General features: G+C 43.1%; 2 protein-coding genes across 38 annotated transcripts in view; one reads left to right on the top strand and one right to left on the bottom strand.

Moving 5' to 3' along the window:
* The window catches only part of CDC37L1 (cell division cycle 37 like 1, HSP90 cochaperone), a 30,679-nt gene extending 19,974 nt beyond the window's left edge, over positions 1–10,705 (bottom strand). For 2 of the 4 annotated variants that reach the window (XR_016210200.1, XR_016210199.1), the window contains exons 1-2: positions 10,343–10,668; positions 6,266–6,547 (exon numbers count right to left, since the gene is read on the bottom strand). Coding sequence is in view for 2 of the 4 variants with exons in the window: in XM_089299127.1 (XP_089155253.1) it covers positions 5,575–5,709; positions 6,266–6,547; positions 10,343–10,474 (549 nt within the window). In the remaining 2 variants the exon portion in view is untranslated. Of the gene's footprint in view, positions 1–5,283; positions 5,710–6,265; positions 6,548–10,342 lie in introns of those variants that run through there. The other 2 variants (XM_089299127.1, XM_051858356.3) reach the window with 2 other exon arrangements.
* SPATA6L (spermatogenesis associated 6 like) overlaps positions 10,675–24,616 on the top strand; it is a 110,018-nt gene continuing 96,076 nt past the window's right edge. For 3 of the 34 annotated variants that reach the window (XM_070051671.2, XM_089337384.1, XM_070051625.2), the window contains exons 1-4: positions 10,698–10,906; positions 10,987–11,051; positions 11,851–11,998; positions 20,340–20,384. In XM_070051671.2, coding sequence (XP_069907772.2) covers positions 20,346–20,384 — 39 coding nt within the window. In that variant the 5' untranslated portion in view covers positions 10,698–10,906; positions 10,987–11,051; positions 11,851–11,998; positions 20,340–20,345. Of the gene's footprint in view, positions 11,052–11,850; positions 11,999–19,921; positions 20,159–20,219; positions 20,385–21,471; positions 24,542–24,616 lie in introns of those variants that run through there. The other 31 variants (XR_016210185.1, XM_089337419.1, XM_089337371.1 and 28 more) reach the window with 21 other exon arrangements.

Raw genomic sequence — 24,616 nt, 5'->3', positions numbered from 1 at the left:
GCTTCTCCACTACAAAAGAAACACTCAGCAAAGTGAAGAGGCAATCAACAGAATGGGAGAAATTATTTGCAAACTATTCAACTGATAAAGAATTAATATCCACAATCTATAAACAGCTCAAGAAACTCAACAATAACAAAACAAACAACCCAGTTAAGAAATGGACAAAGGACTTAAACAGACATTTTTCAAAAGAGGAAATCCAAATGGCCAACAGACACATGAAAAAATGCTCAGGATCACTAGCCGTCAGGAAAATTCAAATCAAAACCACAATGAAGATTCGCCTCACCCCAGTTAGAATGGCTTACATACAGAAATCAACAAACAACAAATGCTGGTGAGGATGTGGGGAAAAGGTACCCTAATCCACTGTTGGTGGGAATATAAACTGGCACAGCTACTACGGAAGACAGTATGGTGATATCTCAGAAATCTGTATAGACCTACCATATGACCCAGCCATACCACTCCTGGGAATATACCCAAACGAAATGAAATCAGCATATGAAAGAGTTATCTGTACCCCCATGTTTACTGCCATTCAATTCACAGTAATAAGATATGGAATCAACCCAGATGCCCATCAAACAAAGATTGGAAAAAGAAATTATGGGATATGTACACCATGGAATACTACACAGTGATAAAAAAAATGAAATCCTGTCATTTGCAAAAAATGGATGCAACTGGAAAATATTATACTTAGTGAAATAAGCCAGTCCCAAAAAGACAGATACCATATGTCTTCCCTTTTCTGTGGTAACTAATAAGAGTACCTAAAAAGTAATCTATAGAAGTGAAATTGACACTTTGAGATGCAATGACTTTGAACAGCCCTTGTCTCAACTTTTGAGGAACAGTTTTTTTTTTTCCTTACTATTTGTTGAACTCTGTACTTAGTGCAGGGTTAATATTATGTGTATAAAGTTATACAGTAGTATAAGAATGGGAATAGGAGAGGGAGGAAGAAGAAAGGTGGGAGTGTGGATGGGAAGTAAAGCAGGGTGGGAAGAATCACTGTGTTCCTAAATTTGTATTTATGAAATGCATGAGGTTTTTATATCTTAAATAAAAGGTTTCTGAGAAAAAAATAAATAATGAAATCACAAGGTATCAATTTCATTCATAAACATTAAGATCCTTTTTGTACTCTGTATATTCGCTACCACAAATCACAGAAAACATGATATTTGGGTCTACCTTATTTCACTAAGCAAGAAAGATTCTTTACATGCATAATTTATGGTTGTATTACTCATTTTCTATGAATATTTACAACTCTGGCTTAATCACTGGAGTTCTAAAGTATATTTACTATAAAATTATTTGTTAAACATAAACCAAAGACAGATTTTTATTCCATTTCTAATAAATTTTCCTTGGGAGAGATCAGTTTGATTCCCAAAACGAAGTAAAAATTTCTATTAAGGAAGTGCTTATTTTCAACTAAATAAATCATAAAACAGACCAAAACTGAAGTTTTTATATAGCCAGCAAAATTAGCAGAATAGTCTCTCAGAACATTCTGTGATTACACTCATACTCACTGCCAAACAATGAAAATCACAGACTAGTTCTCTGTCGGTTCACAGTCAGGAAGCACACAAAAGTTTACATGTTCCAAAATAAAAAGCATTTTTCTCCTTCATACATATATTTAAAGATTTATATATATATATATAAACATATATATTTAAAGGTTTATTTATTTGGTTGAAAGGAAGAGTTACAGAAAGGCAGAGGCAGACACAGAGAAAGAGAACAGTGGTGTCTTAATCAATTATGCCACAGTGTCGGTCCGTCTCCTTTACATGTATTCTGCCATCTAGACCAGCACTGTCTGACAGAAATATAATCCATTAATTTTTTATTAGCCACATTAAAAAACACAAATCGGGGCCGGCACTGTGGTGTCTTCCAGATGGATGCAGGAGCCCAAGCACTTGGGCCATCCTCCACTGCTCTCCCAGGGCCACAACAGAGAGCTGGATTACAATTGGAGCAGCCAGGACCCGAGCTGGTGCCCAAATGGGATGCCAGCACTGCAGGTGGCAGCTTTACCTGCCACGCCACAGCATCAGCCCCATAACTTTCATTCTTAAAACCATCTTATTAATTAACTAATTTGAGAGGGAGACAGAAACCTCATCCACTGGTTCAATCCCCAAAATGCCTGCAACAGTTGAAGGTGGATTAAGGAGAAGTCAGGAGCTAGGAATTCAAACCAGATCTCCCACGTAGGTAGCAGAGAACCAATCACTTGAGCTGTCTTGGAGGGTCTGCCTTTGGCAGGAAGCTGGAATCAGGAGCAGAGCCAGGATTTGAACCTACACACTCTGAAATGGAATGCAAGTGGGCATCCCAAAGATCTTAACTGCTAGGCCAAATGTCCATCCCAATTCCTAATAACAAGCATCTCAATAAAATAATGCAATATTTTTTTTTAATTCTCTAGTCTCCCAATCCCAGTCATGAATTTCTTCCTCACATGTAATCCACTACTATGTTATGTCATTCTACTTACTTTCCAGTTTCTTCATTTTAAAATAAGGTGGTTGAATGAAAGGAACTCTAAAGCAGTAGCCACCAAAGTAAGGGGAACAAAATATGAGATGTGAGGGAAAAGTTTTTATAACTTCAATTTAGATATATATCTCATGCTTGTAAATGTTAAATTTTGACTGTTTTTTATCTTTTTAAAGATTTATTTAATTGAAAGTCAGAGTTAGAGTTATATATAGAGAGAGAAAGAAACAGAGAGAGAGAGAGAGAGAGAGAGAGAGAGAGAGAGAAAATCTTCTAACCACTGGTTCATTCCAGTGGCCAAAGCTGAGAGCCAGGAGCTACACCTGGGTCTCCCAGGTTGGTGGTAGGGGCCCAAGATCTTGGGCTTCTGCTGCTTTTCCACGCCATTAGCAGGGAGTTGGATCAAAGCGGAGCAGCTGGGACAAGGATCAGCGCCCATATGGGATGTTGGCATTGCAGATGGTGGCTTTACCCGCCATGCCAAACCAGTCCTTGTTCTTTAATATATTTATTTATTTTTCAGAAAAATGTATAAACAAATATTTGAGACTTGTCCATTAAAACTGCCTGTAGCCTATAGCTCTACAGCAAGAGCTTTCAAATATTCTGTAATTTAGGTTAAGAAAGACTTCACACTGTGTCATAACATGTGCCTGTAGACTGAAAACACAACTTTTATAACAATATTGACCCTTTCTAAGAGGGATACATTCTGATCTTTTCTATTCTACACATTGTTAAAAATTTTTACTTATTTGAGTGAGAGAAGTTGATTCCATCTGAGAGAGACTAATTGCATCTGCTGGTTCACTCCCCAAATGTTTGCAATGGCTCCAAGCAGGAGCCAGAGTTGGAGACAGAACTCCATCCAGGTCTACAACTACATGGGTGGCAGGAGCCCATTTACCTGAACCAACAGCACTGCCTCCCAGGTCTGCATTAGCAGGAAGCTGGAATCAGGAGCCAAAGTCAGACAGTGAACCCGGGTATAATGATGTGGGACATGCAAATATTAACCTGCATCTTGACTGTTAGGCTAAAAGTCCACACCTATATTATCTCTCTCTCTCTTTCTCTTTTTAAGACTTAGTTTGTGTATTTGAAAGGCAGAATGATAGAGAGAGGGAGAGACAGAGAAAGAAGAGATTGACCTTCCATCTGCTGTTTCACTCCCCAAAATGGGCACAATGGTTGGGCCAGGTGGAAGCCAAGAGGCTGGAACTCAATCTGGTCTCCCACGTGGCTGCAGGAGCCCCAGGGACTTGAGTCATCTTCCACAGCTTTCCCAGGTGCATCAGCAGGGAACTGGATCAGAAGCAGAGCAGCCAGGACTTCAATCAGCACTTTCAGTATGGGATGACAGTGCTGCAGGAGGAAGCCTAACCCACTGTGCCACATTGCTGCTCCCCCTCCCACTGCCCTTTCTGCAATGCTCTTTGGAATATAAGATTTTTTTCACAACCTACTTAGAATGGCCTTAACCTCACAGTCTGAAAAACAGTGCTCTTCTGTACTCTTCCAACAATAAACACTCTATGAGTTTACTACAATTTAAATCCATTTTGGGGCTGACACTGTGGCATAATGGCTAAAGCTGCCCCCTGCAGTGCTTACATCCCATATTGGTGCCAGTTCAAGTCCCAGCTGCTCCACTTCCAATCCAGCTCCTTGCTAATGTGCCTGGGAAAGCAGCAAATGTACCAAGTGCTTGGGCCCCTGCAGCCATGTGAGAGACCTGGACGAAGCTCCTGTCTTTGGCCTGGCCCAGCCCTGGCCATTGCAGCAATTTGTAGAGTAAACCAGCAGATGAAGATTCCCTCCTTACACACCACTGCCTCTCCTTCTCTGTAACTCTGACTTTCAAATAAATAACTCTTTAAAAAGAAAAATCCATTTCTTCTTCAGATACAGGAGTCAAAGAATAAACCTATACTAGTATGTTATAATGAGAAACTGAATACTTCACTTGGTAAATGCCTTACTTGTGTACAGTATTGTACTATTTAAGTGGCAGACAGGGAATGGTGCTGTGGCACACAGGATAAAGCCACTGCCTTTTTTTTTTTTTTTTTTAATATTTATTTAAAGGCAGAGTTACAGAGGCAGAGAGAGAGAGAGAGGTGTTCCATCCACTGGTTCACTCCCTAAATGACCAACCACAATGGCTGGAGCTGGGCCGATCCAAAGCCAGGAGCCTGGAGCTCCCACATGGGTGCAGGGACCTAAGGACTTGGGCCATCTTCTGCTGCTTTCCCAGGCCATAGAGCTAGACTGGAAGTGGAGCAGCTGGGACTCAAACCGGCGACCATATGGGATGCCGGTACTGCAGGCAGAGGCTTTACCAGCTATGCCACAATGCTGGCCCCCAAAGCTGCTGCCTTTACTGCCAGCATCCCATATGGGCACTGATTCAAGTCCCGGCTGCTCCACTTCTGATCCAGCTCCCAGCAAATGGCCTGGGAAAACAGCAGAGGATGGCCCAAGCCCTTGGGCCCCTGCACACCCACATGGGAGATCTGGAAGAAACTCCTGGTTTCTGGCTTCAGCCTGGTCCAGCTCTGGCAGTTATGCCCATTTGGGGAGTGAACTAGCAGATGGAAGATCTATCTTTATAACTCTGCCTTGCAAATAAATAAAAAAAAAAAAGTAATAGACAAGTCTGAATTGTTTCTAAAGGGTTCTTTCAGTACTAACATTTATAGTATTAAGTCCATATTACCAACTGAGTTTACTACATACACACTGGTAAATAAACAGTAAAAGACTTTTATTTGAAAAAACCACTAATTACATGTCGTTCCCCCTCTTCGCGGAGGAACGACACTAGACCCTGCGTTTTTCTTTCGTCTGCTCGGCCCTCCCCGGGTTTGCTGCTGGTTCTTCCCGGGTTGGCTACCGACCCTTCCACCTCCGTGGAAGGGCGGTTCCCCCTGCCACTTTCCCCACTTCCGCGGGGGAGCGGCACACCGCCGGCCGGCTCTCTTGGGGGCTGCACAGGTGTTCCTTCAGATAGATGTTCCTGGTGCATGTTGTCTCTCTCCTCCTTTATAGTCCTCTTCCACCAATCCCAACTCTGCTACCCACACGCCGAGTACGCTGCTCTCCTGCAATCAGGAGCAGGATCAGCTGCAGGTCATCACTCAAGTTGGCGAGAGGCAGCTGCGTAGAAGTTGTTACTCCCTTCTCAGCGCCATATTGTGGGAAAGCAGATGCACAGAATAAGTCTTAATTCCAGTAACAGTCTAGTCCGAGTTGCTCCCCACAATTACACATTTGTATTAAAAAACTAAGAGCAGTTGATAGCACAGCATGGTAACAAAAGGGCCATCACATCTGCTTTGCCACATACCAGGCTCCAAGCTGCCACAATTTTAAGACAGTACCTTTACTTAATCTTCACATCTACCCTACATAGTTGAAGAAACAAATGCTTAGAGACATTAAATGACTTGCCCAAGGTCACAAAGCCAGCATGTAACAAAGCTGAGATTTGAGACAGTCCAATTCCAAGCCCACACTTCAGCCAGGGTGCTATGCTATGGTCATATGAGTAAATTAAAGACTACCCAAATCAGACACTATTGGAGATACAGATTTTTTAAACAGTCACTTTTCATAAACTACCAAAACTGAACACTTTTAATGCTGCTGCCTTGTGGCCAAATAAGCACAATCAGTTTGTACAAATACCTCAGGTTTTTTTCTTCTTGCCTTATGGCTCAATAAAAGGTCATACCTTATTAAAAACATCCTTGCTAATGGCATCCACGTTCCACAAACACATCCTTTCTCTTTGTACAAGAGCCTCTTCTTTCTGTCGCCATTCTTCCTCCCGCTGCCTCAGTTCTGATACTGCTGTTTGTGCTTTGGCTTGTTCCTGATCCAGGGACTCAGAGTTATGCAGTGCTAAGCTACCAAGTTTCTGCTGAGCTTCAGCAAGATTCCATTTGCACGCTACAGAACTCTTCACGAACTCCTTTTGCTTTTGGCAAGCCAGTTCAATCCCATGGCTATACATCTGCATGAAAAAACAGTAATTGTAAGAAATGGAAGGCAATGGCTATATTTGTGCAGCCCAGTTCAATTTCAGTTCTTTTTAGTCAAAGGATTTCTATACAATGACTTTGGTGGACCGAGTACCTTGTGTTCTGTATCTGCAGTTATATTTTTATATTACCACGGCCTTGTTTTGTCAACTAGACTCTAATAATTTTCTCCCCCAACAACTGACAGCAACAAAAAGCCTGGTAACTATGGCAGTGTCTTGCGTACAGCTAGTGCTCAACAAAACTGATTTACAGTCTTCATAATCCTGAACAAGCTGAATAGTAAGAACAAGTTTAATTCTACTTCATGACCTCAGCATTCCACATGAGGAAAACCAGACCTTTAGACTTTTATTCTTCAAGTTTTCCACGGTAAACGTTCTCCTTTTATTTAAAGGTCATCAGTGCTTGCTATTTTCTTTCTGTATTATACCAATCCTTAGTGATCTAAGAAATTCTTATTAGAAAGTTTCTATCATGTATCTCTGACCTAATTTCAAACAAAACAGGCAAAGTTATTATTTTTATAAAATAATTTATAAAATATTAAAAGGTTTATCCCGATGATTCTGTTCCATTCAAAAGCAGTAGGTATTCGTTATAATACTTACTTAATCACTATATATAAACCATTGTAGTTAATTATTTTAATTCCTCACATTCTTTAACTCTATAAAAAGCTGAAGGCACATTCTTTTTGGCTTATTGGTCAAATGTTGATCACTTTCAGACTACTTATTCACAGTAATTTTTCTCTGACCTGTTTCCACATCTGCATCTCTATTCAAATCCTTATAATTTCATACCTGAATTATCCAAGTACAATACAGCCTGTCTTATCCCAAGTCTTTCTCCATTCTGCTACACTGGAGTGATCTTTCTAAAAACCAGATCTTATTTTATTCATTCTCAGAGCCTTGGGATAAAGTGAGAACTCTGGCCAGGCATCATGCTTCACGATGTCATTTCCTACTGCCTCTCCTCACAGTGCCTGTTACTCTTCTACTTGTCTGCTTATTCACCCGTTGCTTCCCTGGCCTCCCCGCTCAAATCTGGCAATTCTTCTCCTTAAGGTAATTCCCATTTCCATTGCAGTTTCTGCCATCCCCTAGGCTTCTCCTTAACCATTCTCCCCCCACCCAGATTATGCATATTTCTTTGTGGTGTTTTTCCACACAGAATTATTGCTTATCTGTTTTCTCAGCTATGAGCTTCTAGAAAAGCCAGAATTCAACAAATATGAGATGATTAAATGAATCTCCACTTCATCGAACAGGCTGGCAGCAGTGAGGAATTCTGAGGCAAGGAGCAAGCAAGGCCCCTCCTTCCTAGCTGTGTCTCCAGGCAAACTCAGGTTTCTACTGGAGCAAATGTGCACACAGTTGGCTATTCAGATGTTGTTTACTCTTTCAGCAGGTTTACAGCCCAGGTACCAAACACCATGTCCCTAACTAACCCAGTGAAACATTTATTTTACTTTTTGCTATCTTAGAATAGGATCAAGCATAACTGTGAAGCAGCTATGCTTAAAATGGGGACAAGAAGAGGAGACAAATGAAGCTATAAAACTTATTTTGGAAGGAATACCAAGATATACCAAGAATGGTAATATGGATAAGTGGAAGTATCTTGCATTTTTAAATTGGGTGCAAGCAAATATTTCTCAAACCAAATTAATTCTAAAAATGACTTATGTTTAAATTCTTCTCCACAGACTACCTAGACAACATGTGGCCCTCTTGACAAACTATCTACCATGCACTCAAGTGATTAAAAGTTTGGTCATATTTTAATCTGTGAACATACTAAAATTTTAGGGGAACATTAAAATCGTTGAATTTTAATGAACATAAATTCTGTAAAAGGAACTCAGCATTAATGTCTGCTAATGTAACTCTACATATCAAAAATCTCCTACTGAATCTTTATATTCTGATCTGTCTTTACATTGATCGGATGTTTGGACTACAGATCGTCTATTACATTAAGATGTCTAAATTCCACATAATTGGTAAAAATCAAACCAAAGTTTTTTTTTAATAGAAAAACAAGATTTATTTAAATTGGGAACCTCCTACCAAAGCAGCCAGGAGGGGGGTTCCAAGAGAGGAAGACCCCAAGCCAAAGCTTTTAAACACTTGTTAAAAAGATTATAAGATGCCTATAGATTGGATTAAACATTTTCTTCTTTCCAAAAATTTAAGTCCTAAAGTTAGCAAGGCAAAAGCATAGAGGTAATAAGCTTATGAATTTAGAATTAGTAATCATTTTGCAAATTTTAAGACCATTTAAAGGTAGTTTCAGTCAACAAAGTTTTACAGTACTTCACAGGATAAGACATGCATTTAGATGGGGAAAAATACAGGACTAGGAGTCCTAAACTCGAGTTTTAACTTGGCCACTAACTAGCGATATGGACTCACAGAAATCACTTTTAAGGAAAGTGATAGGCTGACTCACTTTTAAAATCTCTTTCAGTTAAACAAGTTTGTAAGTGCCCAAGTAAAATAATAATACTTTTAAAATCCTGAGTTTCTATTAGGTTACTGAAGAAGTTATTGATTGAATTATTCATTCCCTTGCCATATTCTTTCGAAATTGACAACAGCAGCTGGTGTTCACTCCTTCCCTCTGTCTGTGACACAGTATGTGCTTATAACACATTTGTATATAAGGATGACATTAGTGATCCATAATTAGTGAATGACTACTGACCCATCAACTCTCATTCTGCTCTCACTTTCCCAGTGACTCGCTGGCTTAAGAACACTCTGTGGTTATGAAACAGCATTTTTCTCTGTGTGAAGCTAAGTAATCCCGTTAGTCAGACGTAAGATTGATGATCCTCCACTTATTGGTAAACGTTTTAAATGACCATTCTTCATTAACATCTAGCAAAATGAGTTCAGAAGGCACACATCTACAATGTATTTCATTGACCATGTTAGTGTTTAGTCTGCAATTCTGAAACATATTTCCAAAACACACTCGGGTCAGGAAAAAGAAAAAAAAAAAGGACAAAGTGACGCAGGCGAGCTCTCCCTAAGATAGGACTCAGAAAAATTCAAAATTATTTGAATTAAGTTTCAGGGGCAAGAAAACTGGGCTGAAAGCACAAGTTGCATCGGGTACCTGGGGGAAAAGTCTGAAAGAAAAAGGCAAGTGTGTGCTTCTATGCTTTTATCGGAAAATGACGTGGAGCAAAACAACCAAACGGGAAGCCAGACACGCGAGTGGGAGAGGTGTAAATCCCAAAGCGGCGTCAAAAGCGAGATTTACACGGATCTGCTCAGCTACCAACGTGGGTGAACCCGCGTGTGTAATCTGCGGGACTCACGAACTACAATCGTGCACTGTCCCTAACTCAACAGTGAGTGGGCAAGAGTGCCGGAGCCTCTGACTTAATAAAGTGTTCGGATAAAAGCAATCACAAGAGGACAAAGGGTCAACGGTAGATACGGCGTGAACCGCCCCAAATCTGGGTGTTGTCAGGGAGGGGGAAAAGAGGGACGCCTTCCAAGGGTGAGGAGGGATCAGCCAAGGTGAAAGAAAAGGTGTGCGCGGAGGGGGAGGCTGGGAACGAACGAAAGAACACACGGCCGCCTCTTCTTCCCTCGAAGGATGCTACAACAGCGGCGGGGTGGCATCAGGCCCCCAGCCCCGCGAGAGCTAGGAACAGGGCAAAGGGGGCCGGGGAGACGCGGCACTCCTGGGGGCTGTGCGGCAGCACCGCCCCAACCCCCCAGCAGAACGCGAGCCCCTCTCACCTGGGCGCCACCGCCCGGCAGCTGCGGGCAGCGGGGGGAAACGGGGGACACGTCCAAGTCACTCTCTTCCTCGGCCTCACCCTCGACCCGAGGGAGGCTCCAGGGTCCCGGCGGTGGCCACGGCTGCTCCATGTCCCGCTGTCCCCGGCACAATAACAGCGACAGCCAACGGACTTGGCGTGAGCGGACCCTGCTGCGCGGAGGCAGCCGCCCCAGCCGGCCGGGTTCGTTACCCACAATCCCTCCGCTGGCCGCGATGCCTACGCACAGCCCGCGCCAGCCGGGGCCGAGCCGCCGGCGGGTGGCGGAAGAGGCTTCCGACGGGCAGCGTCACTTCCGGATGGGGCGTGGCCGCGGAGAGGCGTCTCGGCGGGCGTGTGTAGGGTGGATTTAGAATCCTTTCTCGTTTAAAACTTGTTCTCTCAGGCATTTAAGCGCCGACGACTTAACCTTCACGGTGCTGCGGTGGCGAATGTCGGGTCGTGTTAGAAACCTGCCCGCCGGGAGGTGCGCGGACCGACCGTGTCGCCTCTTTTTGTTTGCACGTACACTGACACAGGAACAGTAGGTCTCAGGGTGGAGCAGGCGGGGTAGGGGGCCGACTCTTGAAAGCAGAGCCTGTTTCTTCACATATCAAATTACAGGTACCAAGCGAGTTCTGCAAAACCTGCTGGAAGGAGGAGGACCCTAACTGGCTTCAAGCAACCGTGTAGGGCTCCCTGTTTGTTTACTTCTGGCGTTTAACCCTGAAGATTTGTGCTGGCGCCATATCCTTTTAAAAATTTTACTTATTTATTTATTTTTTTGAGAAGAAGAAAAAAAATGAGGCCTTCCGGAGGTCGTACGTGTTAAGAACAGCCAGAATCCAGCCCACCGAATGTAACTTCCAAAATGTGCATGTTTAACCATCAGGCCTTGCTGCTCTGCTCACAATTTAAAAGGCCCAAATAAAAACAACAAGACGCCATTTTTTCAATCTACTGGATTGGCAAACTTTTGTAATTGCTTAATACCAAATGTTGGCCAAGATATGACAAAAAAGAGCTGTTATTTGACCATATGAGAGTCATAAGTGCTTTCATACAGCAATTTCGCTGCTGGGAAGTTATCCAACAGTTATTTTTGCACCAATATCCGAAGATTTATCTACAAAATTTATTTGAGTGATAAGGAAAAAAGAGGAATGTAAATAATCATGGCTTGTTAATACAGTAGGGTTCTTTGAGTCTTTAAAAAGAATCAAGTAGATCTACAGTTACTGATAGTAGAAATATCTCCAAAATGTATTGAGTTAAATAAGGCACATTGTAGAATTAGATATATATGTGGAGATACATACATATATGGGGGGGGGGTCCTCCTAGTTTCGTAAAAACAAGTCTCTGGAAATTTTCTAGAGGTATACAAGAAACTGTTAGTGATTGCCTAGGGTGGGTGAGATGGGAGCAAAGTTTCTGAGGATCTTTCCACGTTCAACTCCTCTATTATGCTATTTGAATATTTTCCAGTGACTATAGAACTTAATCATTACAAATGAAAGTTGAGAAGCACTGCATCTAAACCAACTGAGTTTAAGAGTGAAAACCACAGGAGAAAACAGAAAGGGAGAAAGAAAAGGACAGCACTTTTTTCTCTTTACTGTCATGAAGCCACGTGGTGAGTTGAGCAATGCTTGGCATAAAGTAAGCTCTACAAAAATACTAAATGATGCTGATGGTGATGATGGTTTTCCCCCTACCTTTTCACTATTTCTCTTCAGTTTTGTGTTCTAGCAGGCCTCTAGTTTTAGATTTCCTCATATTTTGGCTGGCGGGGACGATCTTGTCTACTTATGTGGCTTTAAATAACATTAAATTGACAATTCCCAAATTGCAATTCAAGCCCTGACCTTACCACAGTACTTCAGAGAAATATGCTTACCTGCTGATTTGACATCTCTGTTTGAATGACTCATACAGATTGTACATTTAATACATCCAAAAAACAACTCTGGATCCCACTTCCTTCCCCAAACCTCTTATTTCTGTCTTCTCAATGAATGACATCACGATCAAGTCCAAAATCTTGGGCTTAAACCGTTCTTCACTGTTCATGTCTAAACCGTCAGCAAGTCCTGTGATTTTCCTCCCAAATGTGCCTTGAATCTAGTTTTCTCCAGCTTTACTGTTCTCTGCTTAGGTCAGGAGACCATGCTCCCTTCTGAGAACTACTGGAGAAGTTGTCCATGCTTCTCTTCCATTCTTTCACTATATAATGTATTTGTACAGTTGCTGCACATATCTAAATCAGATCATGTCATATCCCACCTATATCAGTTATATTCTCTCAATGCAAGTAACTGAAATCTCAAAGATATTTAAACTGTAGGGACATTTATTGTTTACTGAACAAAAAGGATAAAGCTTTGTGGTCCCAGGATAGGTTTAACATTTGCCAGTTGTAGCAATGACCCAGGTTATTCCTCTACTGTCCAACAATTGGTGACTTGCATCTTTAGGCTTGTTATGTCATGGTTGCAAGATGGGTACCCTAGCTCTGGAAATTAAAACATAACAACAGCTAAAGCAGGAAGCGAGAGAGGAGGCAAAAATAGCTTTATTTACTTATGGCTTTTATATTAGGGATAAATATATTTTCCAGAAGCTTCTAGTGACTGTCTTGTATGTTATTGGCCAGAACTGGCTTAATAAATTATGATTTATTACCTGGAACTGTATGCATTTTCGTCCAAACACAACTAGGGTTCTGTTGACAAGGAAGAAGAGGTTATGACTGTTAGGTAAATAATCACATTGACTGTTTTAATTCTTTAAGTTGCTGTGCAATTTAGTGGCAACCTAATTCTTCAGCGTCATCTTGTAACTCCGTAACTCCCTGCTCTAGGTCTCTGTTAGTATGTTCATTGGCCATTCCATTCCTCAAACACCCATTTCTCCTGACTCAGGCCCTTTGTGTTTGCTGTTCCCTTTGCCAGTATATTTCTATTAGCTCGTTTAACATCTCAGTCGTGGTCATGCTTCTCAGGTGAAATGTCTTACCCTAGAGAGACCAACTTGGCAGCTGAGTCTAATTGGACTCTTATGCTCTAACCTGTAACATTCTGTCTCACCACCTTTGATATTTTCCTTCCCACCATTCATCATACTATTATTATCTTTTTTATGTTTACTCATTTATTATGTTTTCTTCCCCACTAGAATCTAAACTCCACAAAAGCACAGTTTTTTTTCTTGTTCACCCTTTTACCTGCATTGCCTATAACAATATCTGGCACATAGTAGGAACTCAATAAAAATGTGCTGAATAAATGAATAGGAAATAAAGGATAGAAACAAGGATAGAAGACAAGATGCAGGATTAAATAAAGGCAGACGAGAGTAAAAAAGGAACACAGTTATGTTTTGTTAGAAGAAGGAATAGACATCATGAAATCAGAGGTAGTCTCATCTTGAGCCACTGGTGATTTCAGGGTCTAAATCCAGTACCCAAGCAGAGTAGATATTTGGAACTTAAGTCTTAAAACTTAATCATTCTCTCCCACTTTCTTATATAGGATAATAGAATTCCTTAGAAATTGCTTTGTGTCATAATTTATCTACTCCTCTCATAGAGCTAGCCAGCTGAACCTTAAAAGACCATGTTAATTTTTTTTCTCTATAGAAATTACTTCTAGATGGAAGGGCTATGTCCAAATGGCCAAGGACATTGCTTATGGAATTATATAAGGACTGAGCCTGCAAATACGAGTGAATCAAAGCACAACACAGAGAGTAACATATGAACCTGACTCATGAATTCTAAGAAAATTTTGTAAAATGGTTCCCATGTGTGGATCTAGATCCCAAATGACTTTAAAATTGTGAAAAGCGGTTTGGTTGTAATTTGACTCCTTCCTAGAAGTATTCCTGATTCTTGAGGAAAATTCCCAAGAAGTGTATGGACTTAGAGAAGTACTCAATATAATCTCTCTATATCACTCTCTCACTGTCTAACTCTGCCTGGCAAAAAAAAAAAAAAAAAAAAAAGTACTCAAATTGCCTGCTTCTGTTTTGGATGCAGAAACCACTGTTCTAATAATATAGTGCCTTTAAATGGGTTTCTTTCTGAATTACTTGTATTACATATCACAGTAATTTGCTTATCTCCAGGTCTCCCACGTGGGTGCAGGGGCCCAAGGACTTGGGCCATCTGCTGCTGCTTTCCCAGGCCATAGCAGAGAGCTGGACAGGAAGTGGAGCAGCCGGGTCTCGAACTGGCACCCATATGGGATGCCAGCGCTTCCGGCCAGGGCGTTAACCCACTGTGCCACAGCGCTAGCCCCGGTGGGCTATTTTTTTTTTTTTTTTTAAGAATTATTTACTTGAAAGGTAGAGTTAGAGAAAGAGGGAGAGAGGGAGAGATCTTCCACCCACTGGTTCTCTCTCCAAATGGCCGCAAATGGCCAGAGTTGGGCCAATACAAAGTCAGGAGTCAGGAGCTTCTTCTGGGTCTTCCACGCAGTGCAGGGGCCCAAGCACTTGGGCCATCTTCTACTGATTTCCCAGGCCATAGCAGAGAGCTGGATCAGAAGAGGAGTAGCCAGAACACGAACCGACATTCATAAGGGATGCTGGCGCTGCAGGTACTACACCATAGTGCCAGCTACTTGATGGGCTGTTTTGTTAGGAGATTCACGAAAGGATATGATAACTTTTATTTTTCCTTTTAAAAAGATTTGTGTATTTGAAAGAGTGACAGAGAGAGAAGCAGAAATGGACAGAGAAAAAGAGATCTATCTGCTGCAATAGCTGGAGCATGGAATCAGGAGCCCAGAACTCTGAGTCTCCCATGTGGGTGGCAGGGGTCCAAGTATTTGGGCCATCATCTGCTACTGTTCCAGGCACATTAGCAAGGAGATGGATTGGAAGCAGGACTGTGGGAATCGAATCCCTGTCCCATTGTGGGATGCCTGCATTTGAACCAGAGGCTTAACTTCTGTGTCACAACACTGGCCCTTGGCTTTTCTTATTTGAAGCTATGTTAAAGATTTTTGAAAATTGTTATGAATATTTAAAATTTGTATTTTCATTTTATGACTGATAGAGATTTGCTGATTCATTCCTCAAATTCCTGTAATATCTGGGATTGGGCCAAACCAAAGTCAAGAGCACAGAATTCAATCTGCAGCTCCCATTTAGGGGACAGGGACCCAAGTACTTGAGTCACTTCCTGCTGCCTCTCAGAGTGCATACTATGTGGAAGCTGGAATCCAGAGAGGAGATTTGACTCAAACTCAGGCACTCTAATAGGGGATGCAGGTTTCCCAAGTAGTTAGTGTCTTAACTCCCACAAAGGCTTGTGCTGGTCCAGGCTGAAACCAGGAGCCAGGAACTCCCATGTGGGTGGTAGGGACCCGAGTACTTGAGCCTTTGCTTGCTGCATCTCAGTGTCTGCATTAGCAGGGAAGCTGGAATCAGGAGCAGAGTCAAGATCCAAACCCAGGCACTTGGATGTGGGATGCAGGCATTCCAAGTGTCAACTTAATTGCTATACCAAATGTCTGCTCCTCTTCAAAATAAATAAATAAAATTAGATAATGGTGAAGCATATGTGTTTGTGTTTTTGTGAAACCACACCCTTAGAATAAAATCTAGCCATGGAATTTCTGAGCCAAATAGAAATTTTGGTGGACATTATTAATTTTTTCTGCAGAGAATTTACATGTGATAGACAGAATAACAGGTCCCAGAGATGTCCATACCCTAAATCCTGGTTCCTGGAAAAACGTTATCTTACATGATAAAGGAGAAATTAAGGTTGTAGGTGGAATTAAGTTTGTTAATCATCTGACTCTAAAAATAGGAGCATTATCCTGGGTTATCTGGGTGGTTCCAATGTAATCAGAAATATAAAAGTGGAAGACTGAGGGGAGGGTGCTGTGGTACAACAGGTTAAGCTGCTGCTTAGGACACCTACTTTCCATTTCAGAATACTTGGGATTGTCTTGCCTGTACTTCTGTCACTGGAGGAAAGGCCATGGAAGCCATGGGGCTCTTGTCTTCTCAAGAAAGAATTCAGGCGTGAGACAGAGAGCAGGCTTTGTTGAGAACAGGGCATTCATCAGAACAGAAGGGACAGAGAGTGCCCAGTTGCTCGGACTGGGGGAGAGCAGTGCTACATGGTTGAATGGAGAGAATACACCTGGGCAGGCCAGGCAGGCTGCTCAGCTAAGAGGCAGAGCTGAGCTCACAGTCTGTTTGGACTTCCCTAGGTTTTTAAGGGAGTCTGTTTACCCACCTCCCACTCTCCTCCAGGACAAAGGATGGGGAGTCCTAGCAGTAGGGTTTGTTGGGTGAAAATTAGCAAATTCCTCCTCAGATTTGCTGGAGGGCAGAGTAGGGGGACTTCCCTTCGGGTCTGTGAAGGTTTTATTGCCCCATGTTATCAGGTCAGGTAACCCATTTGGTCCCTTAGGAGAGAGAATTCTCCCGGGAGCTTTCCTTGGGGGAAGGGCTGGGACCACCTGGGAGGTTAACCAGGGTCTGGGCAGGGCTTTGAAGTGCAAAATGCTGGGCTTCTGGAGCTTTTGCAGTAAGTGCTAGTCTTCAGGCCTGTCTCACACACACAGAGGCTAAATTTCTAACTTCCTACCTAACTTCCAATCTGGCTTCCTGCTAATGTGTACCCTGTGAGGCATCAGATGGTGGTTTAAGTGCTTGGGCATATGCCACCAACACATCAGGGTAGAATTCCTAACTCTTGCCTTTAGCCTAGTTCAGCCCTAGTCCCAGCTGTTGTGGGCATTTGAGGAGTGAACCAGCATATGAACTATTTCTCTCTCTCTGGCTCTGCCTTTGAAGTAAATAAAAAAGAAGTTAAACTTTTAAATGGACAAGATGTTTAAAAATATATTTATATATGTATATATTTTATGTATTTATTTAAAGTGGAAAAGAGAACCAGAGAAATGGCAGCATGAGAAAGACTTAGCTCTATGTTGCTGATTTTGAAGACAGAGGGAGGGAATTTTGAGTCAAGGAATAGGGGCAGTCTTTAACATTGGAAAAATAAGGACATAGAAAGGGTAAAAGGAATGCAGTCTGCAGGCCCCTTCATTTTAGTCCCCGGAGATATGTGTTGGACTTCTGGTCCACCAAGCTTTAAATAATAATTTTGTTTGTTTGAAGCTCCTAAATTTGTGTTGTTACAGTAGTCATAGAAAGCGAGTACATTATATGTGTTTACAACCTCACCAACAATGTGTGACTATTTCTCTATACTCCTCTCATGAGTGCCTTCTTTTTTTTCAGAGCTTCAGCCTTCATGTGAATATCCCTCTTATTTAAAAAATATGTTTATAACTTTGTGTCTTTTAATTAATTTTTGGTTAAAAGGAAAATCTCAGCCCATTATTGTTTGACAATCATATTCTTATTCTTTGGAAAATTCCCATTTGGGTCAGTTTTTGTTTTCTTGTTTGGCATCAGGATGTGGGCAGGATGTGCTGATGTGTCATTTCTGCAATGCTGATGTCATTGCTGTTAAAGCTGCATTGCAGAAGCACTCTGGGAATATAAATTGTTGGAATCTGTTTGCTGCCACCATGAGGTACCTACACGGTAGTAAAGCCATTCTCTTGAAGTGGTGACAGTCTGATCCTTGAATGGCTTTGCTTGGCCTCCCGCAGAGGTGGTAGCCTCAATGATGAATACTTTGCCAGGTGGGCCAGAGGCATCTCCATGGCAACCAGTAGCCTCTGGTGATCATGGTGGGTAAAATTTACAGAGTACATTCCCTGCTAGCTCATTTATTACCCTTCAGTATCCTCTTGGCATACTAGCAGAAGTTGCTGCACTCTGTTCTTTCTCATTATGCATATTTAATTTGCCCTGATGTGGCAGGACCTCCCCTTACCCACGTACATGAACCCTTATAGACTGGTTTGATAATCTCTGCACTTTTAACATTTACTCAAGGGTATGTGTTGAGCATCTGCTTTGCCAGGTATTTAGTATGCAAACACTTAGCCATGCAGAACATACAGATTATGGAGAGAGTAATCAGCAATCACAAGAATAAATGTAAAGCTGCTAGTGTGACAGTTGCTGCAAAGATGATAAATATGGGTAATAGTATGGAACCGAAGAAGGCAGACAGGGAAGTAGGAGAGGCCTGAGAAGGATAAGTGAATCTGTGTACATGTGTTAATCAATACCCATTTTGGATGGCACCCAAGTTAAGAGTATAGAGCAAGGAAAGGAGAGGACCTAAAAACGTTGCTTAGCCAGGCAGAGGAGGATAAACAGAGACAGAAAAAGGATGACCAGAATTGGAGGGAAATGAGAAGGCTGTCAGCAGCTAAGCAAGAGAGGCCAGTTATATCAGAAGTTAGGAATAGGAAGAGAGCTGGATGGGACACTGTATCTCCAGGTAGCAATAGGATGTCTATGCTGTAGGGCAGTAATGTGGTGGGGCACATCTGGATTCAAATGTGGCTGTCTCTATCTGAAAATAGGGATAACAGTCTCTGCTTCAGAGAGTTATTGTGAGGATGAAATGAATTAGCATATGCAATGTTCCTAGCACTTTTTAGATCCTTAGTATTGATTTCTCTCTTCTATTTTACCTCTGCTACTTATTTACTAACCTGTTTTGGTTATCACTTTTGACACCTTAGCTTTGGTGTTGGTGACTTATTAACATGAGTGACAAACAGGTGAGTCAGTGACAAATAGGTGTTCTGCACATTATAGGGGTCTGGCGGCCACTTGGTATCTCATGACATGTAGAGAGAGCACAGGAATTGAATAAGGACACAATAGATGCTTCTTCATCACACTGGGTTTTTCCCTTCCAGGGACTCCAATCAGAGAAACAAACACCTAACTTTTGTCTTGGGAAATCTTTCTGCACTATTTCCAATTGCCTAAATCTCACTGCAAAATATTAGCAATAAATGACTCAACACTATGTAGGATTTTTTCTTTTCTTTTCAGAGACAGATTTTTCAGATTGGTTAAAAGCAGCAACTCCTTCCCCTTCAGTTTTGGGCAAATACAGTGAACAGAAAAAAAAAAAGTGACTCCCTCTCTACTAGTAACAACTGTAGCCCTGCCCACTATTTTTTCTTACTTTCTCTCTCTCTCTCTCTCTCTCTCTCTCTCTTTCTTTTTACTGTTAACTGTGGCTTTGGGTAAATAAGGTTACTACTCATTGGGAGATGATGTAATTCAACGCTTCTCTTAGATTAACTAAACCCCTGAAAAACCTGAACAATGCGCTGAAGAAAGACTGACAAATATTTCCATTGTAGGTAACCTAATTTATAAACTTTGATTATTGCTGGGTTTCTAACTAGCACACGTTTTAATTTCTTGTTTTTGATGATGACTGTGTTTTCTAAGCCAAACATGAAGATATAACATTTAATAAGGAAGAGAATACTTTTTAAGGGCAGGTAACTGTATTAAATCATCATACAGAAGTTCCAGGGTTTAGGGGTCGCTTAGTTACTAAAAATGAGTCGTACTTAAATTATGACGGAGCTATGTTCTCATTCCACATTTTGAATGGAAACTGAACATTTTAACGTAGCTCCTGGGGCCATTAAGAGAGTCGAGGGAAAGAAAACTAGGTTCCCTAGCACCTAGAGATCTGGCCACTGCTTCCGGACCCGGCCAGCCCCTCCCGCCAGCGCAGGGCCCGCTAAGCAGACGTCCAGAGCGCGCGTTCCCAGCGGAGCGCAGGGCGTGCGCGCGTCCCCGGTGGAAGGCGGAGCTTTGGATGCCCATGGCAACGCGACGCTTCCGCCTTCTGGAAGCTTACACTCCAGCTCCGGTTGTGAGACCCGTCCCGGTGGGAGGGACCCGGGCTGGCGGGGACAGATGGGGGACGGGGTGGGGCAGGGGGCTGGGGAAGTTTCTGGGAGCACTTGCTCTAGGGGTTGAGCTAAACTAAGAAAGGTTGCTCCAGGACTGCACGGAAGGATCTTTTCATTCCGGTCGTTTCGCCCACGCAGGGAACGATGCCTCTGGAGGTGGTGGTGGAACTGCAGATCCGGGCGGTAAGAGACCCATAACCTCGTCAGATTTTTACACTGTCCCTATGGTTTAGTGCCACCTCTCTCCCACTTCACACACACACCCATCTTTATCTTTTGGGCAGATGGTACCCTTGTCCCTAAGATTGTCCACATTGGCCTCCCCCGACGTCCTATTGCAGCTCAAGTGTTCCAACCTCTTTTTTTTTTTGTTGTTTAACTAAAGCCAACATTTCTTAGCTTTATCCTGAGCTTTTCCTTTCTTTTAAAATAACCCTGCATTAAGTCCAAGGAAGATTTTCTTTTCTAGGATAAAGATTTACAAAAGGATTTAAAAACTTACTTTTAATAACCAGGGAATAATATAACTTAAAAAAAAGTGTTTACTTGAAAAGATGAACAGGGAGAGAGAGAGAAAAAAAAGAGAAAACTTGCATCTTGCTCATTCACTTCCCAAATGCCAGCAACAGCCAGGGCTGGGCCAGGCAGAAGCCAGGATCCTGCCAGTCTCCCCAAACACTTGAACCGTCATCTGTGGCTTCCCAGGATGTGCATTAGCAGGAAGCTGAATCAGAAGTGGAGTGGCTGCAGGTTGAACCCAGGCACTCTGATACAGGATGCTGGCTTCCCACACAGTAGCTTACGGCTGCTCCCAGTGCCTGTCTCGACAAATGTTTTATGATTATCCATCTAACCCTTGTAAGTGAGGTCCTAGGACAACAACTACAGTCAGTCCTCCCTTATGCCATTTCAGCTTTCATTTTCCAGTCCATTTGTACTTAGTGACTGACATGCAGCTTTGCCTCCAAGTTACTAGGAGCTTCTCTACTGGCCGCAATTACAAACATAATGCTTGCAGGACACTGCCATGGCATGTGTGGACAGCCTCTGTGCAATTGGAAAATGCTGTGGTTTCATCATACATGCAGCTGTGAGACATGATCAAAAGTCCTGGATTTGTCCCACTTTGCTGACAGCAGATAGAGCCAGTTGGTATCAACTGTGCTGTCAATTAAAGCTCTCAAAATTGTACAGGAAGATGAAGGAGCCATTGAGAAATTGAATGATATATCAGTTTCCCTCCTGAAGGCAAAAATGAAGCAAGTTTTCATGTCACCTCATTCAACATTATTTATTCTGAGTTTTTAAAAGCATTCATTAGTGTACAACTTGGCGTAATAAAGAAACCAGTTTTCTATGCTATAGTACTTAGGGTGCTTCAGAAAGTCAGGTGAATTGATCTGTGCTTTAAAAGTCAGCAAACTCAGGCCCCAGCAACTAAAGCAAGGAATCCTAGAAGCACAACTATGAACCAGAAGGTAGACCCTCAATATTCAGACTTAGGATGCTGCAAGAGGAAATATCATTGCTTCCAAAAATCTGGCCTGGATATTGCTGTGATTAAAATGAAGGCTCTTTCTAAGGTTAAACCACAAGCTCAAACCACTTAGAGCTTCACAGTTTGGCTGCTTTTCCAAGTGAAGAGGTAGTCAGTGTTCAGGGTACTGTGAGGATGCCAATGATTTCATTTTATTTATGGGACTAGCTGTCCCTCTTTCAGGGTGCTCTTCCCTCTGGGAAGGCCATGCTTTCCTGCAGTCAGAGCCCATGCATCACAGCCATTCTGTTAAGATTTCATCTGCACCTCTGTCAAATCAAAGGTTTATGGAATGCTTTCTATTTATACATGCCAAAATAATGGGTAATTAAGATTATCTGAAGACACCATTTTCATGGGTAGTATAGAAGTTTTCCTTTCAGGTAGAGCAGTATTCAAAGTGCATACTCTCCCGTCTTTCTGGGCCAAATAATGATGAGAGCCCACCATATATTAGGTGGTCTTTGGTTTTATGATTTGGAAAGGCACCATGGATGAACAACTTTAAATGTAAAGGTCAGTGTAGACAGAAATGTAGTAGGTCTGCCTTGTGCCTTGTAAATTGATGAATTACAAATTCAATACTGCCACCTAAAATACAGGAAAACTGGATTCCATAGGAAAAACTATAGAATACAGGGTCATCCTTGTGGCATATTTAAGCTTATTCTCTTGCATTAAAAAGAATCAGCTTACTTTCTCATTTCATTATCCTGAAAGAAGAGCATTATTATTTACTTAGTAGAGATGACAGGCAGCCGGGCCCCATCTCCTGCCAGCCTGGTCATCAGCATGCCATGTGGGCAGTCTACCTCCAAACTTCCAGTTCCTCTGATTTTCCCCAGCAATTGCTTCTGTGGCCTGTCTTGACATGTTATTAGTTGTCATGAGAACCATGAGGCCATACTCGCATCCTTACTTTTCTGTGAGCACCTTAGATACGCATACCGTTTAAGTTCTGCTTCTTCAACAAAGTTCTTGGCTTATTCTCTGAATACTAAAGGACGGTATTAGAGTAGTGGGAAACAAATATCTCAAGATCTTTTAAGATGTAGGGGGAGAGGATGGAAAGACAGGTACAACAATTTATTTTCTCATTACCCAGTCCACAAAAACGGAAGAGACAACAAAGAAAGAAGCTTACCAGGAAAATCAGAATTAAGAAGAAATCTCCCCAGCTGTGGCAATAGATCTCCAGGGAATACATTGGAAAACCTATGCCTTAGACTTTTAGAATACTGTATAAAATCTTAGCTCATGAAGAGGATTAGGATTAGGATGTGGCTTATTTGCATGTATATAAGTATTTACTGAATGAAGAATATGTTTCTTTCTCAAACTTCAATTTACAAGTGATTTGTTGACTGATGGGATTACAAAACCAACCTTAGTGATGTCAACTTTCAAAAACCAGCAATAATATAACCACCCCAGCTTGATTTCTTTGCAGTTGTCTTGGAGATATAAACCGTTATTAAATAAATATACAGTAGGGTTTTTTTTGTTTTTGTTTTTTCTTCCCCTAATATGACTGTTTTCAGAAAAGACTAGCACATGCTCTGGCCTAGCGACATATCAGGACCGTGGGACACCTGAAATCCCAAAGTAAGCCTGGAATCTCTTAATACAGGGGCAAACTGTATGTAGCTGGTTTAGCTGGGCAACACCGGATGTGGAAACCTTCAGACCTCCTGGTGCCAGTGAGATGATGTCATTGTTGATTCCACAGTACAAAGAGGACCGGAGCATTGTGGGGTGACAGCCAGAAGTAGTCCACGATGCTGTACTGCATGTAGCCCAGAACAAAGCCAAAAGCCACGTCGGTGACATTGTGCCGCCCCAGCATGACCCTGGAGAGGCCCAAGATGAAGGCCCACAGGATCACCAGCACCCTCAGTGGAATGGCCAGCACCAGGTGGTTCAGGATGAAGCGCGACACCAGGGCAGCCCTTGTGGCATGGCCCGAGGGGAAGGAGTACCTGTCCACCGAGAGGGTCACAAACATGTCCATCTGGTTGTGGGCCGGGCGCCGCCTGCGGACCAGCCCTTTGATGAGGCCCACCAGCAGCAGGTCCAGCAGCAGTGCGAAGAGCAGGTTCATGAGTACCTCGCGCCCGGCAGGGCTGTCGCTCCTGGACAGGCAGTAGAGGGTGCCCAGCAGCCAGGGGATGCCATGCCCCGAGATCTCCAGCAGCTTCATAAGCGGCCGCACGCTGCCCCAGGACGAGCTCTCCTCGGCGCACACCCCCAGCTTCTTGGACAGCCATAGGTCGATGGCCAGTAGGGAGCGCAGGGCGATTCCCAGGAAGGAGGGGTTCAGGTCCATGCGGTCATCCTCGGGCAGCGAGGGCGGGGGCGCCTGCGAGGAGCCCGCTGCGGCCAAGGGGAAGGAGCTGCGGCGGTGCACCGGGCTCTCGGATGCGCGGAGCCGGGCGGAGGTGGGCTCGGTGGTCGGAGCGCGGCTGCTGAGCAAGGACTGGAACTCGAACCTGCCGCCGCCAAGGGCCGGGCTGCCGGGGCTGCTGCTGTTGCTGGAGGAGGAGGCGCTCAGCGGCCGTCCCTCGACGCTCCTCCGGGGGCTCGACATCGCGGCTGGGGGCCCTGCCCCGGGAGCCGGCGGGCCTAACCAGAGGCTTCCCGGTCCTGCAGCCTCTTCCGCTTCCGCACGGCCATCCCGGAGGTGCGGGGGAGACGGCGGCGGGAGCGCGATTGTGACACCTGGCGGAGACGTGGCGGGGAACTGGAATTTCCTGTGCGAGGGAGGAGAGGACTTGGGGGAGGACCTTGCTGCTGCCGGGTGCAGGTGATCGAGTGTGGGGCTGGAGCAGATCTCAGCGATTGTGGGTGGTTAATAGAAATAGAGCCTTGTTTAACAAAA

This window comes from Oryctolagus cuniculus, chromosome 1 (assembly GCF_051225735.1).
Source record: "Oryctolagus cuniculus isolate XC-2025 breed Fujian yellow rabbit chromosome 1, ASM5122573v1, whole genome shotgun sequence".
Taxonomy (NCBI): domain Eukaryota; kingdom Metazoa; phylum Chordata; class Mammalia; order Lagomorpha; family Leporidae; genus Oryctolagus; species Oryctolagus cuniculus.
Note: the sequence above shows the minus strand (reverse complement) of the source record. Positions and strands in the feature narration are given on the sequence as shown.